Here is a 17388-nt window from a genome sequence, read left to right on the forward strand (position 1 = left end):
ATTGGCCCGTGCGGCCCGGCACCTCCCTCCTCGCTGCGCGCTGTCAGGGCATTGCATCACTCCCCCGCCGGGACGCGGCGTGCACGCGGCTGTTTCTCACGTGCCACGGTCCGGGAGACCCTCAGGTACGCTCCGCCCTGCCTGCAGGGTCCTCGGGTCACCCCGTCCTGACTGCGGTCCCCTGAAGTCACCTCCTCCTTCCCTGGGAGCCTCAGGTCACCCCGTCCTGCCCCCGGGACCCACAGCTCACCCCGTCCTGCCCTCAGGCCCCTCCCCCACCTCCGTTATGCCCCGTCCTGCAGCCCTGGAAGTGCCTCAGCTTAGACTGGGGTGGTCGTAGCGCTCGAACCGTGGGCGGTGGTGAGAATCTGGGGTGAGGGAGCCTGTTGGAGAAGCTCAGAAGGTGGGCGGAATTACATGGAAGAACAAACCAAGTCCTAGGCCCGCATGGAGGGGTGCTCTTGCTGGGGCTGGGTTAGCGGAGACTGAGCACGGCCTCGGTCTTCAGCTTGCAGTCTGTCACTGCAGAACGCCAAGTGCACGCCCTGGGAGCCGGAGGATTTGGAGGCTCAGAAGGAGGCTTCTCCGAGCTGTTCTGGTTTGGGACCTAGAAGATGAGTAATGGTGGGGAAGAGCGAGAGAGTCCCGGGGACCAGAGCAAAGCATAGCATGAATTTGTGGGCAAAGAACTAATAATAATGGCTTAAATACATGATACATGGTTGCTGAGAGCTGTGCTAGCCATTATCTCACTTAACGTTAAATTAGTGCTGTGAATGTTTGTGACCTTTATTTTACAGATGACAGAATTGAAATTTAAAGGTTGAGTAACTTTTCCTACAGCTCACATACTAAGTGGTGGCACCAAAACTGTTAAATTCCAAACCAGTCCTCTTAACCATTACCCTGTGCCAGGGGGTGCCCGTGGGGTGGGACGGATTGGAAAGGTGGGTGAGAATAGGAGTGTCACTGGTGGAAACTAAGGATGCAGACAAAAGGGTTTATTCAAACAGAGGTTCTTTAGCACTTACCGTGTGTGATTGAGGTTAAATAGTAAAACGCTTCTGCCAGCAACGAGTTTACAGTTCGATTGGAAAGTGAGTGGGACATACAATACAAATAAGCGACAGTGTGTAGGGAGGGACACCTTAGCTCTGGAAAGAGGGGATTGATGAACACCCCTCGAGGAGAATAGTTTAAGCTAAGTAGCGCTGGAGTATGTGGGGAAAGGGCCTGATAGAGAAATGCAGGTGTTGGAAAGTGGTCCAAGGGTGTGATGTAGCTGGAGTTTGAGTTTTATAAGAGGAAAGGTCAGGAATAAGAGTAGCAATTTGAGGTAAGATCGTGGCCTTGAGTGCTGCACTGAAAAGTCTGTACAGAATACCTGAATATATATGTATAAGTTGCTATAACTGTGACTTGCTCTTTTCTTTCTCAGTATGTATAGGTAATGTGTAAATTTGATATATTATGATTGATTGTTTTTAATGCCTCCATAGTATTGATGTACCATAATTTATTTTACTCACCTATTCATGGACATTTGTTTTCAGATGTTTGTCTATAGAAACAATGCTTCAGTTATTATCTTTGCACACATATTTTATACATTTTTGTGTAAGTATATCTGTGGAGACTGTGTTAATAGAATATAACTAAACTGAGAAAAGGCTGGAGTTGGACCCACCTCTGTGGTTAACCGTGACTCAGTGTAACAGGTTATGAAGACCTGAGAAGGAAGAAAGAACAAAGGAATAGAATTAGAGGTCAGATGCATGTGACTTGGTGGTCAGTTGGATGTGGGGTCATCTGGTAGCCTTAAGGATGACTCAGAAATTCCAGGTGATGGGAAGGAATGGTGTAACTACTAGTACAGTGAAATTAAAAATAGGAACAGGTATGGCAAGGAAGATCATGAGATTTATTTTAAACAAAAATGTTTTTTGAATGCTTTTCCAAGATCTCTTGAGGTAAACACAAGGTCAGAGAGGGTGTCTAGAAATTGCTGAACAGGACGTTGAGGCTAAAGAGGCCTGAAGGAGTCCTGGAATAGGGAAGAGTGGAGGGCCTGGGTTATAGTAAGAGGGAAGAAGAGGAAAACGCTTCCCTGAGGTGAGGTTAATCTCCTACTTCTACACACACTCACATACTCACACAGGCCCTGTGGTTACTGGATGCTGTTGTGCACGTACAGCTCTCCAGTGGATGTGAGGGGCCAGAGCAATCCTGTGATGTATGCATGGGGGCTGTTTCTCTTCAGCAGCAACCATAGCCCGGTCACTGATACATAGCTCTTCTTAGAATAGTCAGCGCCATTACATTGGATCTTTGGCATAATAATGCAGTGATTCTTAATCTTTGGGAGAGCAGAGGCTCCCTAGAAAATGTTATGAAAGTTACAAGCCATCTTCACAGAAAGCTTAAATCTCATTTTCTCAAAAAAAAAGTTCAGGTAGATATTCCTGAGTAATAGTCACAAGTGTGAGAGTAATGACCTCTCACACTTTGATGTGCATGCTAATCCCCTGGGATCTTGTTAAAAGGTTAGAAGGTTCCGATTTCTCAGTCCAAGCTGGGGCTGGCGAGTCTACTCTAATCGACACCCATTGATGCTGGCGACCATAGGACCAACCTTGAGGGGCATTAGAGGTGACAGAAATAGATGGTTTGATATCTGTTAGTCTTCCAAATGTAACCCTGTAAATTTCAGGTGGCCTCTAATAAGGTAGTCACTGAACCAATAGGACCCCTAATAAATCAGTAAATGCACAGACTGACACCTCTTTCCATCCTTAAAAGGCGGGAGCTTCAGTTCACACAAAAAATGCCTTTTTCACCTTCTGTTTAGTTTAACTGTTTAATGGCATAATCTAATCAGAAATGGATAGTTGAAGTGATTAATGGGCCTACCTGTTCTTTTCTTATTTTTTTCCTATAAAAAACACAAAGGCACTCTCACATGTCAAAAATAAATGGAAGGAAAGAAAAGGAGAGACACTGCTTGTAATAAATTTTTTTTTTTTTTTGGTGGCATGGGTTAATTACTGTGCTTCGGCTTTGATGTGTTCAGAATTAGTTGAGGTATATCGGTTTCTTTGCTCCTAGAGTCAGTTACCCCAAACTGTTACAGTTCTTGAGTTCTTAAGGTTTTCTCTCTTCTCTTGTTTTCTCATTATTAGCAATCCTGTCCCCTTCTAATCTGATGTTGGCTTGGAAATCTGGTCACCAACCTTATTTAGAATTATAAAATAAGAATAAATAGGCTTTGAGGAGGAATGGGCTAAAGGATGCTCGCTAGTTAAGCCTCGGATTAATCAAGTGTTTCTGCATTAGGTTATTAGCCAAAGTCTTAAAAATTTTATACACTTTAAGACTACAAAAATCATGAATATGAGTACTAAAAGGGACAAAATGGAAAACTGGATTGAGCTAAGAAGAATTTGAATGTGAGAGTCTCATCTTTTTTAGCTTTAAACATTTTTTAGGTTTTAACTTGTTTTACTCAGAGAGATAAGTTATGTCAACAGAAGTGCTTTCTGTCTGAGTGTAGGTAAGAATTCTTACCTACTTCGAGATTTATTTTTTCAGATAAATGAATTTTTAGTATCATGAGATAGAATTTCCAATATTTTCTTGTTTACTTTTAGAAGCATATTGTCTACAATTACTAAATGTTATACTGTAGTTGAAAAATAAGTAAAGAGTGTAATTTGGACACAAGTTTTACAATAATTTGAAAAGTACCATGTAGGGGCCAGCCTGGTGGCATAGCAGTTAAGTTCGCATACTTTGCTTCAGCAGCCTGGGGTTTGTGGGTTCAGATCCCAGGCGTGGACCTAGGTACCGCTCATCAAACCATGCTGTGGCGGGCGTCCCACATATAAAATAGAGGAAGATGGGCACAGATGTTGGCTCAGGGCCAGTCTTCCTCAGCAAAAAGAGGAGGATTGGCAGCAGATGTTAGTTCAGGGCTAATCTTCCTCAAAAAAATAAATAAATAAATAAAATAAAAAATAAAAAGTACCATGTATCCCTACTTCACACAGTATACAAAAGAACTCAAAATAGATCAGCGACCTAAATATAAAAGCTAAAACTTCATAACCCTGTTTTAAGTAATGGCTTCTTAGATATGACACTAGAAGCTCAAGTAACAGAACAAAAAATAGATAAACTAGACTTCACCAAAATTAAAAGTGTTTGTGCTTCAGAGAATACTGTGAAGAAAATAAAAAGACAACTCACAGAATGGGAAAAAATTTTTGCAAATCATCTAACTAGTAAGGGACTTGTAATTTGGGTATATAAAGGACTCTTACAACTCAACAATAAAAGACAACCCAATTAAACAATGGGCAAAGGATGAATAGGCATTTCTCCAAACAAAATATACAAATGGCCAATAAGCACCTGAAAAAGTGCTGAACATCACTAATCATTAGGGAAATGCCAATCAAAACCAGAATGCGATACCACTTCACACGCACTGGGATTTCCTGTAATCCAAAGATGGCCAATAAGGAGTGAAGATACAAAGAAACAGGAATCCTCATTCACTGCTGGGAGAATGTAAAATGATGCAGCAGCTTTGGAACATATTTTGGCAGTTTCTCAAAAAGTTAAACACAGAGTTACCATACAACCCAGCAATAATTCCACTCCTAGATATGCTCCCAAGAGAATTGAAAACATACGTTCACACAAAAACTTGTACATGAACATTTATAGCAGCATTGTTCATAATAGCCAAAAAGTGGAAACAATAAAGTATCAGTACATATTACAACATGGATGAACCTTGAACACATAATTCTTAGTAAAAGAAGTTACACACGGTAAGCTATATATGCATGATTCCATTTATATGAAATGTCCAGAATAGGAAAATCTAGAGACAGAGAGCAGATTAATGGTTGCCGTGGGACTAGGGAAGGAGGGAATGGAGAATGACTGCTTATGTGTACAGGTTTTTAGAGGGCAGAGGAGGGAACCGTGATGAAAATATTCTGGAATTAGAGAGTGATGATGGTTGCACAATCTTGTGAATATACTAAAAAACCCTGAATTGTACGCTTTAAAAGGGTGAAATTTATGGTATGTGAACTTTACCACAAAAAAGCTGTATTTTCTTTTTAGGTACCATGTAGTATGGGTAGTGATATATACACTTGTTTTAATATATTTTACTGTTATTCCTAGACTTCTCTTTGGAGAATAATAAATTTGATTTCTCTTGCAGCAACAAAATGGTTCAACAAGTTCCAGAAAACATCAATTTTCCTGCTGAAGAAGAGAAAATCTTGCAGTTCTGGTCCGAATTTAATTGTTTTCAGGAATGCTTAAAGCAATCAAAACATAGGCCAAAGTATGTGAGTTTCTTTGGTAAAGGTAGAGTCTTTAAGAATAGTTATTTCTTCGACTGAGTTCCATTAAGGCGGAAACTCTTTATTCGTCTTTGTATTCCCAGAGTCTCCTAGCTCTCTCCATAGTGGGCACTCCCAGTAGTAGATACACATTGAGTGAATGAGTTGTTAATTGTTCAGGTGGATTCAGGTTCTTTAAGAGGTTTTCTGAATAGAGTTTGTGTATCACCCTCCTCCTGTCCACTTTTCTCATTATCTGCACCCTCATTAAAGGACTTATATCTAGACTAGTAGTAGCCTCCTGTTAGAGTACTTCCTGCCTCTAGTCTCCATTCACCTAAAGACTAGTCCTTTCTTTATTTACCATTTTCATCATGTGTCTCCTCTGCTCAGAAACTTTATGAGATGGGTGTTTTTTGCCCTCTTTTACTGATGAGACAACTCAGGATCAGGATGAATAACTTGCCTTATGTCATGCAACTAATGAATGAAGAATAGAAGGTCCAACAGAGGTGTCTTCCACTCCTCCGTAACTAGCTCTTTTCAAGGCAGGACCTCCAGTAATTATCTAATCATTATGTCTGCGAAATTTCTGATCTTGCTGCTTTTCTTCTCCCTGAAGACTCCACTGTGACAGGAGCTATCTATAGAAAAATGTCCTAAATTTTTATTGTCTGTTTTAAAGTAACAACATTTTTATTACCTCTGTTAGATATACCTTCTACGATGGGCCTCCTTTTGCAACTGGACTACCTCACTATGGACATATACTTGCAGGGACAATTAAAGATATAGTTACGAGATATGCTCACCAGAGTGGGTTTCATGTTGACAGAAGATTTGGATGGGATTGTCATGGCTTACCTGTGGTATGTTTGAGTCACCAGCCTTCTAATCTTCTGATTTTTTTATAAGCATTAAATTTCATCATATAGTATGTTAAAATATGAAGAATTTTTACTATGGTTAGATTTTTTCTTTCACTTCATCTCTATAATACTATTTATAGTTCATTTTCTCTTTAAATTTTCTGAGAACTAGTTTTTTTAAATCTGTTTTATTTCCTAGAATTACTGAATTGCATTTGTTTCGTAGGGTAGGAATGTTAACAATCTTATCACAAATTTTCAGGAATATGAAATTGATAAGACACTGGGAATCAGAGGACCAGAGGATGTAGCCAAAATGGGGATTGTAGAGTATAACAATCAGTGCCGAGCAATTGTGATGAGATATTCTACTGAGTGGAAGGTATGTTGGGTTATTTCCAGTAGAATGACTAGAAATTTTAGTTTTTAATTGGGAGTTGAAATGGTTTACAGTCCTTTGTGCTTTTTATGAGATGCTCCCAAAACTGTTGCTGTCCTTGTGAGACTGTGACATAAGAAGAGTTGACCACCCTCTTTAAAGGAGTGTTTGGCTTCTACCTCTAACCCTATTACTTAAACTGTTAGTTAAACTGGACCCTTTCTTTTCTGATTTCTGTGTGCTTGATTGGTCTTCCAAATTTAATCTCCTACCTAACCATAGTATATGACAGGAATCAAGCTGTCCTAGCAAATAGAAATACCTGAATGTTGCAATAAAAAATTTCAAATGTTAAAAACAATTCAAATTTGGACCCGTTGTTGTTTATTAATTTGACTGCCATCTTGCCTGCTGCTTCTCTTAGTAATAGAGCTCCCTCAGCTGGTACTTTTAAGTAACTGTCGAGTGCTGGTAGAGCTCCGTCCCTCTCTCTTTCTTATGAGCTTCGGAACAAAGGTCGTCAACCCCCTTTTCCTCCCTGGCTTTCAGGTTAGTATGTCTGTACAACTTAAAAATATGTCTGGCTTTTGTTTTTTTCTATCTTCTCCATCTTACCACTTTGACTTCTGAAACTTGCTGTTATTTAGAATTCTCTATTCTGCCAATGTTGTGAGTCTTCCAGGCTTCAAACATTAATCCTCATGATCAAATCAAATGCCAAACCTTATCAAATCTTTCTTCTTAGTATCTCCTGTCTAGTCATTTCTTTTCATTTCTACAACCTTTCACTCCCACCCACTGTCATCTTCATTTCTGAAACAGTCTCCTAATTATCTCTTGCTCATGTTATTTCCACTCAGCTTGCCAAGTTCTCTCTCCCACAAGACTCTGTTCAACTTACTCTTCCCTGTTCAAAACTTTGAGAAGCTTCTCTTCATTGCTGAATAAAAGCGGTTTTCGTCAACCTGATAATCAAAGCTCCTCAATTTTTCTCCTAACCAGACCTTCTTTAATCTTCCTTTCTTGCCTGGTCACCAACAGGGAAAAATCCTGATGAACATAATATGCATGTGGGCCTTTTTGTTTCTTAAAAAAAAAAAAAAAATGTATTTTTTAACTTTTTGAAATAATTCAGACTTACTGAAAAATTAAAAAAATAGTGTGAAAAGTTTCCTTATACCCTTCATCCACTTCCTAAATGCTAACATCTTCAATAACCATGGTGTAATTATCAAAAGCAGGAAATTAACATTCATTCAGTACTATAGACCTTATTCAGATTTAACCAGGTGTCCCAGTGATTTTTATTTCTGATCCAAGATCCAGTCTAGGAGCACATACTGCATTTACATAGTTGGCATATCTCCTTAGTCTCCTTAATCTGGAACATTCCCTCAATCTTTCTTTGTCTTTCATGACCGTGTCACTTTTAGAGCACAGACCACTTATTTTGTAGGAAAACTCTCAATGTCTGTTGTTTCTTCAGGATTCAGTTTAGGTTATGCATATGCATTTTTGCAAGAATGCCTCAGCAGTGACATCGTGCCCTTCTGAGTCTGTCATATCAGAAGGCCTATGATGCTGATATGTCTCATTGTTGATGTTAACTTTGTTCAGTAAAGTGATATCTGTCTGATTTCCCTATTGTAAAATTGCAGTTTTTCCTTTGTAATTAATAAGTATTCTGTGGGGACATTCTTTGCAAATATCCTGTTTCTTATACTTTCACTCATTAATTTTAGCCTCCATTGATGATTCTTGCCAGCAATAGTTGTACCTGTGGTGTTTGCCAAATGGTAGTTTTGGTATACTTTTATAAAGGAATATTAATACTTGTAAATAACAGTATCTGCACATATGATGAATGCCGAGACAACTGGTTCTTTTTTTTTTTTCTTTTGAGGAAGATTAGCCCTGAGCTATCTGCTGCCAATCCTCCTCTTTTGGTGAGGAAGGCTGGCCCTGAGCTAACATCCATGCCAATCTTCCTTTACTTTATATGTGGGATGCCTACCACAGCATGGCTTGCCAAGCAGTGCCGTGTCCGCACCTGGGATCCGAACTGGTGAACCCTGGGCTGCCGAAGCAGAATGTGCACACTTAACCACTGCGCCACCGGGCTGGCCCCAGAAAACTGGTTCTTAACCTTACATAGTGTGTTGTTTGCAATATAGCTTCACTTGAACCATTGATTGTTTTGTTTTCCCAAAATCATTGTATGTGGTGATAATGGAAGTAAAACACGTTGGCGTACAATAACAAATATCTTGTCTAATAACTCTGATGTTTATATTTTTAAAGTCTATTGTTACCAGACTTGGCCGATGGATTGACTTTGACAATGACTACAAAACTCTGTATCCGCAATTCATGGAATCTGTCTGGTAGGTTTATTTGAAATTGTAAATATAAGGAATATTAGTTATATTGGTTAGTGGAGAAATGCTCTAGTATGAATCACTTTGTTTTCAGGTCCATAATTATTTATCTGAAATTTTCAGGACGGATTTGTTTTGTTTTTGTTTTTAAAGATTTAGTTTTTTTAGAGCATTTTTAAGTTTACAGCAAAATTGAGAGGAAGGTACAGAGATTTCTCATATACCCTGTACCCCTATACCTGCACAGCCTCCCCCATTATCAACATCCCCCAGCAGAGTGGTACATTTTTTACAACTGATGAATCTATATTGACACATCATCACCACCCAAAGTCCATAGTTTACATCAGCGTCCACTCTTGTCATTGAACATTCTATAAGTTTGGAGAAATGTGTAATGACATATATGCATCATTCTAGTATCATCCGGAGTGTTTTCACTGCCCTAAAAATTTTCTGTGCTCCACCTATTCATCCCTTCCATGCCTAGGTTTTCTTTTAAATTTAGAAGATTTTGGTTTCTAGAAAGGTAATAGGATATGCATATATTCTGTGGTGTATAATGACCTCAGCATATTGAGCAGCAACCTGTAATCAAATACATTAGTATTTCAGCATCAGAACATATAATTGTTCACATTAAGTAGAATAAATAAAGAATATAAATGGCCTGATGTCACTTAGTTTTTTGGCCAAATTAATTGGTAACAAATTTAGGGGAAATTAGGTTTCAAAAGTGTGTTTTTTTGTTTTAAGGAATTAAGTTTAAGAGATTGTATACTCGAATTTTATACTGAGAGAAGTTGTATAGTTCTCAAGTACAGTTGCAGTCACTGTTCTGCAACAGTTTCAAAAAGAATTTTACTCTTTTTACTATTATAAGTAGCACTGTTGCAGTGCTACTCTTGATGAGTGATTTAACTTGAGAATCCCACAGCAGTCTGAGAATCAGTACTTATCATCAGTGGGCAAACAGCCACCATTATCATGGTTGCAGAATGCACTGTGTACATAGCTCAAGGCTTGAGGAAGTACTACTTGTACTAAATTGTGCATAATTACATGTGAGTTGCAAAGCTGTTTTGTAGGATGCACTTTCTTTGCACTGCGTTGTAGGGACTCGTGGCTCTTACTGCCTTCGCATCTACCTGCTCACGTTTTTGTTAGTCAGGATCTGTTGCACATGCTCAGCCCAAGTCCTTTGCCTTTGGGGAGCTAGACGCCCTGGAGCAGTTCTCAGACTCTCTGACTCCGACATGCCACTGTGGATCATCTCCAGACCCCTGTATCCATGGGTGGAAGCTGATCATAGTCTCTGATATGCCAGAGACTTTGGACAGGGGGCTTCCCATTCACTGAGCAGCTAGAGGGGTTAGAGCTCTAGCTCATGGTTAGGGCATCTAAAAACCAGACATGTTCAACATCTGAAAAAGAAGGTACTCTTTATGCTGTAGATCAGAGCTATTGAGCACTTAAATATGGCTAGTACAGCTGAGAAACTGAATTTCTAATCTTAATGAATTTAAATTTCAATGAGCGCTTGTGGCTAGTGCCTACCATGTTGGACAATTCAGCTCTTTATCATACTTCTTAATTTACATAAAACATACTGGAATCAGGGGAAAACAGATTTTGGAGCCTCTTGGTGTTAGAATGTTAGTTATTCCTGAGGAATGTATTGGCATATGAATAAGGCACATAGACCTAGGGTGATTATAAAAAATTGTAGGAGATATCTTTATAATGATAACATTAATAATGGTGATAATTTAGCTTGAGTCCATGCTTTTGAGTATATAAAGTACTTCCACATGAATTTTCTCAGATGATCCAGAGTCCTGAGGATTGGATTGGGACTCTGAAGTGAAGGAAGTTATTGTGACTTGTCTGAGATTACACAGCTAATTTTATGGCTCTTAGGCTTGAAACTGGGTCTTATGATATCGAATCTAGTACTCTTCCTCTAGCCTCCTGTAAATGTCCTTGCATCAAAGTATATAATTTAAGATTGAGTTTAAACTTGGGAAATTTTTTGTGAAACATCACCTTTTTTTTTTTTGCTGCTGAGAAAGATTTGCACTGAGCTAACATCTGTTGCCAATCTTCCTCTTTTTTTTTCCCTCCCCAAAGCCCCAGTACATACTTGTATATTTAGCTGTAGGTTCTTCTGGTTCTTCTATGTGAGCCACCACCACAGCATGGCTACTGGCAGACAAGTGGTGTGGTTCCACAGCTGGGAACTGAACCCAGGCTGCCGAAGCAGAGTGCACCAAACTTTAACCGCTAGGCCATAAGGGCTGGCTCAAAACATCACTTTTCAAGCTATATTTAAAGCCTAAGGAATGCCGTGAAAAAATATGCACATTTTTTCATAAAAATATATTTTAGCAAATGGGAGAGAGTTTAATTCATTTATTGTGCCAGGTACGTAGGAATTGCACTATAAAGGTGAATTATATAAAAGCAGAGTTAAGTGAGAGTTCCTCCAACTGGGAGAGGTGAGCAGTCACAGCGGGAGAGCCTGGGATGACTGTGCCATTGACATTTGCAGCATCTTGGTGCATTTCGCTTAAAGCAACATGTTTAAATGTCTAACAGAAGTTTTTGAATAACTGTAGGAGTGACATTTAATCCTAATCTCTGTGGTTTATACTTTTTAAATTGCCTTTGTAAAACTGCCCATTATAGTGAAATTTTAGCAATACACCAGAAAACTATTAAGAAAAACAAAAACTCTGAAATCCTAACCATTGCTAACGTATTAGTGAAAATCTCTAAAAAATATAAATATATATGCTGATATGTATAGTTTTACATAATTGGCACCTCATTGCAAATATGGTGTCAGTTGCTTTTCTCAGGCAGCGTCATGTCGTGAACATCTTTCCATGTCAAGGGATATTAGCTCTTTTAATGTCTACGTTAGGTCTTATTATACGGAGCCTTTGTAATTAACCAGGTAGTCTCCTCTGTGTTTCCACTTCTGCTGACAGAAACTGACATAAATATTTGCATTTGGGGAAACAGAATTTTGGGTGTGTAATTGTTGTAAAACTTTTCTGCTTGCTAGGTGGGTCTTCAAACAACTCTATGATAAAGGCCTTGTTTACAGAGGTGTGAAGGTCATGCCCTTCTCTACCGCGTGCAACACTCCACTTTCCAACTTCGAATCCCACCAGAATTACAAGGTATGTGAGACACCACTGGTCATTAAGTCGTGTGTGTGGGAGTTCAGTGCTTCTAGTGATCGTGGTAACTAGTCCCAGGCAGGAATGTTAGCCTGGAGAGTGAGTTGATGTGACTCTTTCTTCCTGAGTGCTGGTGATGTTGCTTGTCACTGAACTGAGGCCCTCTTAAGATTAAAAATGAGGGATTTTTTTTTCCCCTATGAGAGTTGTGAATGATGTGTCTTAATGTGATAGGTTTTGCTTGTTTTGACCAGATTTTTATGCCTCTCTTTGATTAACAAGCTCAGCTCTGCCCTATTTCCCTCCAGTCACTGTTTCATAAGAGTTATTGATTTGAGTGATTTTATGCCTCATCTGGACCTCATAATATCATTTATTTGTTAAAAGTATTTGGAAGAAAATCTGGTTTGGGATGGGTGGACAGCATTACGATTTTTTCTCTGATGAATGGAATAACTTGCTGTGGTTTCTGTGATGGAAGTGTTTAGATATGTCAGATGTTTACAAAACATCCTACTTTACCTTATCTAGACGTAGCAAAGTCAGTAAGTCTTCTGAAACATGAGCAGTTCCCATGTGTGTATATTCAACAGAGGTTTTCATTTCTGAGAGTTTATCTAACCCTCTTTGTTTTTAAGGACATTGATTTGTTTGGAATTCTTATTTCATGGCTTAGGTTTGGAGATTATGTTATTAAAACTTGCATTTCAAAAGCACTCTTCATCTTATAGAATGCATTCATACATCCCGTTTGATTTTTGCAAATCCTTATGAGGTGCATGTGATGATTCCTGTTGTCTTCCATGTACCCTTCTATGATAGTGCTCATGTTGTATTGTTTACTTTTAATAAAACATTTTAAGCACATAAAAATGTAGAAAATAATATACTAAGCACTTGGGTACCAAAGGCTTAGCTTTGTCAAATCTTAATCTATTGCTGTATTTGCTTACTTTTTAAAAACATGGAGCATTTCAGGCATACACAAAAATAGAATCATGTCATTAATTCCCATGTGCTTGTGATGTATCGCCAACAACTGTTAACTTGTGGCCAGTCTTGCCCCATCTGCACACACTCCCGCTCACTTCTCCCAGACCCTTTTTCAAAGCAAATTTCAGATATAATATTTTATCAATAAATAATCCATTATATATCTTTAATAGATAGAAATCTTTTTTTATCTTTTTCTTTTAACGATACCATAGTATCATTATCACACCAAAAAGGCATCATCAATCATCTCTAGTATCCTTAACAGTAAATATTCTAGAATTGTTTAATTCCTAGATATCATCAGTGTTTACATTTCTATTTGTCTCACAAATATCATACCCTTTTTTCCCTCGGGTTATTTTTATTTATTTATTTTTTGAATCAGGATCTAAGGTAGGTTCATATGTGGTAATAGCTGTGTTTTATCTCTATTTTAATCTTTAGGTCTCCATTTCTCTTCTTATCTTCTTTTCTTTTCTTTCTTTCTTTTTTTTTTGAAGAAGATTAGCCCTGAGCTAACTACTGCCAATCCTCCTCTTTTTGCTGAGGAAGACTGGCCCTGAGCTCACATCCATGCCCATCTTCCTCTACTTTATACATGGGACGCCTACCACAGCATGGCTTTTTTGCCAAGCGGTGCCATGTCCACAACCCAGGATCCAAACTGGCGGACCCTGGGCTGCTGAGAAGCAGAATGTGCGAGCTTAACTGCTGCGCCACCGGACCAGCCCCTTTTTTTCTTTTTTCCTTGCAAGTCATTGTTTAGGAGACAGGTTTTGTCTTGTAGCATTTCCCAGAATCTGAATTTTGCTGATTACATCTCTCTGGTCCAATTTAACATTTTCTCTGTCCTCTGTATTTCATAGAAATTAGTGCTTTGTTGTTTTGGGTTTTTTTTTTCTTCAACATGTATATCATGAATAGAGGTCAGTATTTGTTTATGGTTTGGGGGGAGGGTGGTGCTTAAAATTTATATACAATTAAATTCTCAAATCTTAAGTGTACCATTTGATGGGTTCCAATAAATGCATCTTTTTTTAAAAAAATACGTCAAACATTATAGATAACAGTTGATTAGTTTTGCCTGTTTCTGTATCTTGTAGAAATGGAAAGTTCCAGCATGTATTCTTTTGTGTCTGGCTTTTTTTACTCAACATTGTGTTTGGGACAGTCATCTGTGTTTTGTGTAGTTGTGGATCTTTGGTTCTAATTTCTTTGTAGGGAAATATAGCACAATTTATTTATTTATATCACGTTTCTCTTTCCATTTCCCTTCTTACATCCTGACGGGTAACCACTATGTTTCTTTCTCTATGCATATTTTTACACTTTTACTATCTACAGAAGTATACATAAACAGTATATAGCATTTTTCTGCATGTTTTTAAAATCTCACCCACTGTACTTATTCTGTACCTTGCCTTTTATACTAAACATTATGTTTTAAAGATTCTTCATATTGATACATGTAGCTTTAAGTTCATTTTTAACTGTTGTGTAGTGTTTCGTATAACGGAGATTACAACTTATTTATTCATTCTTTTGATAGACATTTGAGTTGTTTTGAGGGCATAGTCCTTTTTTTTTTTCAATGGTAGCAAACAGCATTGCTAGGAACATTTTTTAATATAAATCTTAGTGTACTTATGCTGGAATTTTCTTTGGCAACTACAGTTTTACATGTTAGACCCCCATAATAGCTTGCAAGTTCCTAGAGTTTTCAAAGATTTGCTCTTCTATAAATAAACTAATACATTTTTACTGGGAAAGAGGCAAGCTTCTTGCAGAAGTAAATTGAGTTACAGGAGAAGGTTCTTCCACCTGTTCCAAAATGTAAACCAAGTTGTGGTATATAAAATATTTATTTTTTTGTTGTCTAAATTTTTAGTCTTGAGGAGTCTGTTAGGTCTGATTGTTTATGGAATTCCATGCTCATTGTGGAAAATTTGGAAATCATAGAATGTATAAAGAAGGAGAAAAAATTTATAATCCCAGTACCCAAAGGCAGTCACTATTAATGTTTTATTTGTTTCCCTTTAGTGGTTTTTTTATTTTTTTACATTCGTTACTGTACATACTAAAATTAATATTTTTCATATCTTAGTACTTATTGCCTGGTTTAATAAGACAACATTTTTTTGCTCCTCCGTTTACTTGCACAGAGTGCATATATCTGTGAAGCCAACACTCAGATAAAGTAAAAAAGAACCTTATCAACCTATCAAAAGCTCTCCCTTCTCACAGTCCCTTCATGATAGCCACCCCACCCCCTACAGTAACCACTGTCCTCACTTCCAACATTCATTTGTTTGCTGATTCTGTACTGTCTATAAATGGAATTGTACAGTGAGATCTGTTTGGTGTCTAACTTCTCTGGCTCAAGATTATGTTTGTGAAGGTCATCCATGTTGTGTGTAGTTGTGGATCATCATTTTAATTACCGTTTAGTATTTATTCATTCTACTCTTGGTAGGCGTTTGGATAATTTCCAGTTTTTGACTCATCAATAGTGCTACTGTGAACATTCTAGAACTTGTCTTTTAGGGAGCATATATACACATTTTTGTTGGTTATATACCCAGGAGTGGAATTGTTAGGTCACAGGGTGTACTTACTGTAAAGGAAAAATTCATCTTTTCTTTCCTATGTAGAGAAAAAACTCAATTCTCCCCTAGTGTGTGTTTCTTTCTTGTGTGTCTTCTTTGCTAGTCACACAGAACACTCACAGTTCTGGTCACCAAATGTATGGAGGTTTTTCTTTATGCCAAGCAATTCTCTGGGACACCAGGTAGGTGTCCTACAATTTAACTCAATTCTGACACTATCTACCCAGAGATAGCATCCAATCTCACAGGTATGGGCTCGGTCCCACAAGACTGCCCCTTCCCCCGGCGCACATCAGACACCAGTCACAAGCCCAGGATGTCACCTGAGCTTCTGACCTACAGGCTGTAGATTGGAGGTTCCAACAACCTCCTCCTCGGATTCGATTCATTTGCTAGTGTGGCTCACAGAACTCAAGGAAACACTTACTTATGTTTACCAGTTTATTACAAAAGGTTATGATAAAGGATACAGATGAACAGCCAGTTGGAAGAGGTGCATAGGGCAAGGTCTGTGGGAAGGGGCACAGAGCTTCCATGCCCTCTCCGGCATACCAGTCTCCCAGCATCTCCACATGTTCACCAACCCAGAAGTTCTCTGAACCCCGTACTTTTGGGATTTTATGGAGGCTGGCTTCATCGTGTACACATAATGGGTCATTAACTCCATTTTCAGCCCTTCTCCCTTCTCAAGAGAATAGGGGACAGAGCTGAAAATGCCAAGCTTCTAATAATGGCTTGGTCTTTCTGGTGACCAGCCCCTATCCAGGACCCACTGAGTCACCTCAACAGAACAAAAGACGCTTCTGTCGCCCAGGAAATTACGAGTTTCAGGAGCCCCATGTCAGGAGCCAGGGGTAGACCCCAATATTAGGACAAGAGACACTGCTGCTGTTCTTATACGTAGGAAATTACAAGAGTTTCAGGAGCTCTGTACCAGGAACTGGGGGCAGAGACCAGGACATATTTTTTAATATCTTACACTCACAGTTAACTCTAGTACAGAAGTTGGCAAATTCTGTAAAGGGCCCAGTAGTAGATATTTTAGGCTTTGTGGGCCAGATGATCTCTGTTGCAAGTACTCCACTTTATCAAAACCATTCTAGCACTCAGGCCGTGTAGGAGCTGGTGACGGCCAGATTTGGCCCATGGTCTGTGGTTTGCTGCCTCCCATTCTAATAGGTACTAGCCAAGAGGTCTCCAAAGTGGTTATACTGATTTATACTCCCACTAGGCAGTACTGATTGCTCTGCATCCTTGCCCACACTTAGCATTTCCTATCTTTTTTCACTTTAGTCATTCTATGATTGTGTATTAAGGTTTTTGGGGGTTTGTTTTTAATTTTTGACATAATTTCAGACTTACTGAAAAGTTGAAAAGAATTCTCATATACCCTTCAATGAAATTCCCTAAATGTTAACCTTTTACCATATTTGCTTTATCCTTCCCTCTCTTTTTAAGGGGTGGAGGTGGCACGGGACCCTTTGAGAGTAAGTTGCAGACATGATGCCCCTTGTCCTCTAAATACTTAAGTACAGGTTTCTTAAAATCAGGGCCAGCCCGGTGGCACAGCAGTTAAGTTTGCATGTTCCACTTCTTGTTGGCCCGGGGT

At 38.8% G+C, this 17388-nt stretch overlaps 1 protein-coding gene and 1 non-coding gene across 2 annotated transcripts in view; both read left to right on the forward strand.

Moving 5' to 3' along the window:
- Nucleotides 1-23: 23 nt before the first annotated feature.
- Nucleotides 24-17388, forward strand: part of LOC124240962 (isoleucine--tRNA ligase, cytoplasmic) — a 77628-nt gene continuing 60263 nt past the window's right edge. Inside the window, exons 1-6 of the mRNA XM_046664321.1 lie at nt 24-125; nt 5240-5365; nt 6076-6232; nt 6495-6614; nt 8913-8995; nt 12060-12177. Coding sequence (XP_046520277.1) covers nt 5247-5365; nt 6076-6232; nt 6495-6614; nt 8913-8995; nt 12060-12177 — 597 coding nt within the window. The 5' untranslated portion in view covers nt 24-125; nt 5240-5246. The remainder of the gene's footprint in view (nt 126-5239; nt 5366-6075; nt 6233-6494; nt 6615-8912; nt 8996-12059; nt 12178-17388) is intronic.
- Nucleotides 2159-2291, forward strand: LOC124241443 (small nucleolar RNA SNORA84). Its single transcript, XR_006889220.1, has one exon. It is a non-coding gene; the product is annotated as a small nucleolar RNA SNORA84 (small nucleolar RNA).

This window comes from Equus quagga, chromosome 6 (genome assembly GCF_021613505.1).
Source record: "Equus quagga isolate Etosha38 chromosome 6, UCLA_HA_Equagga_1.0, whole genome shotgun sequence".
Lineage (NCBI taxonomy): Eukaryota > Metazoa > Chordata > Mammalia > Perissodactyla > Equidae > Equus > Equus quagga.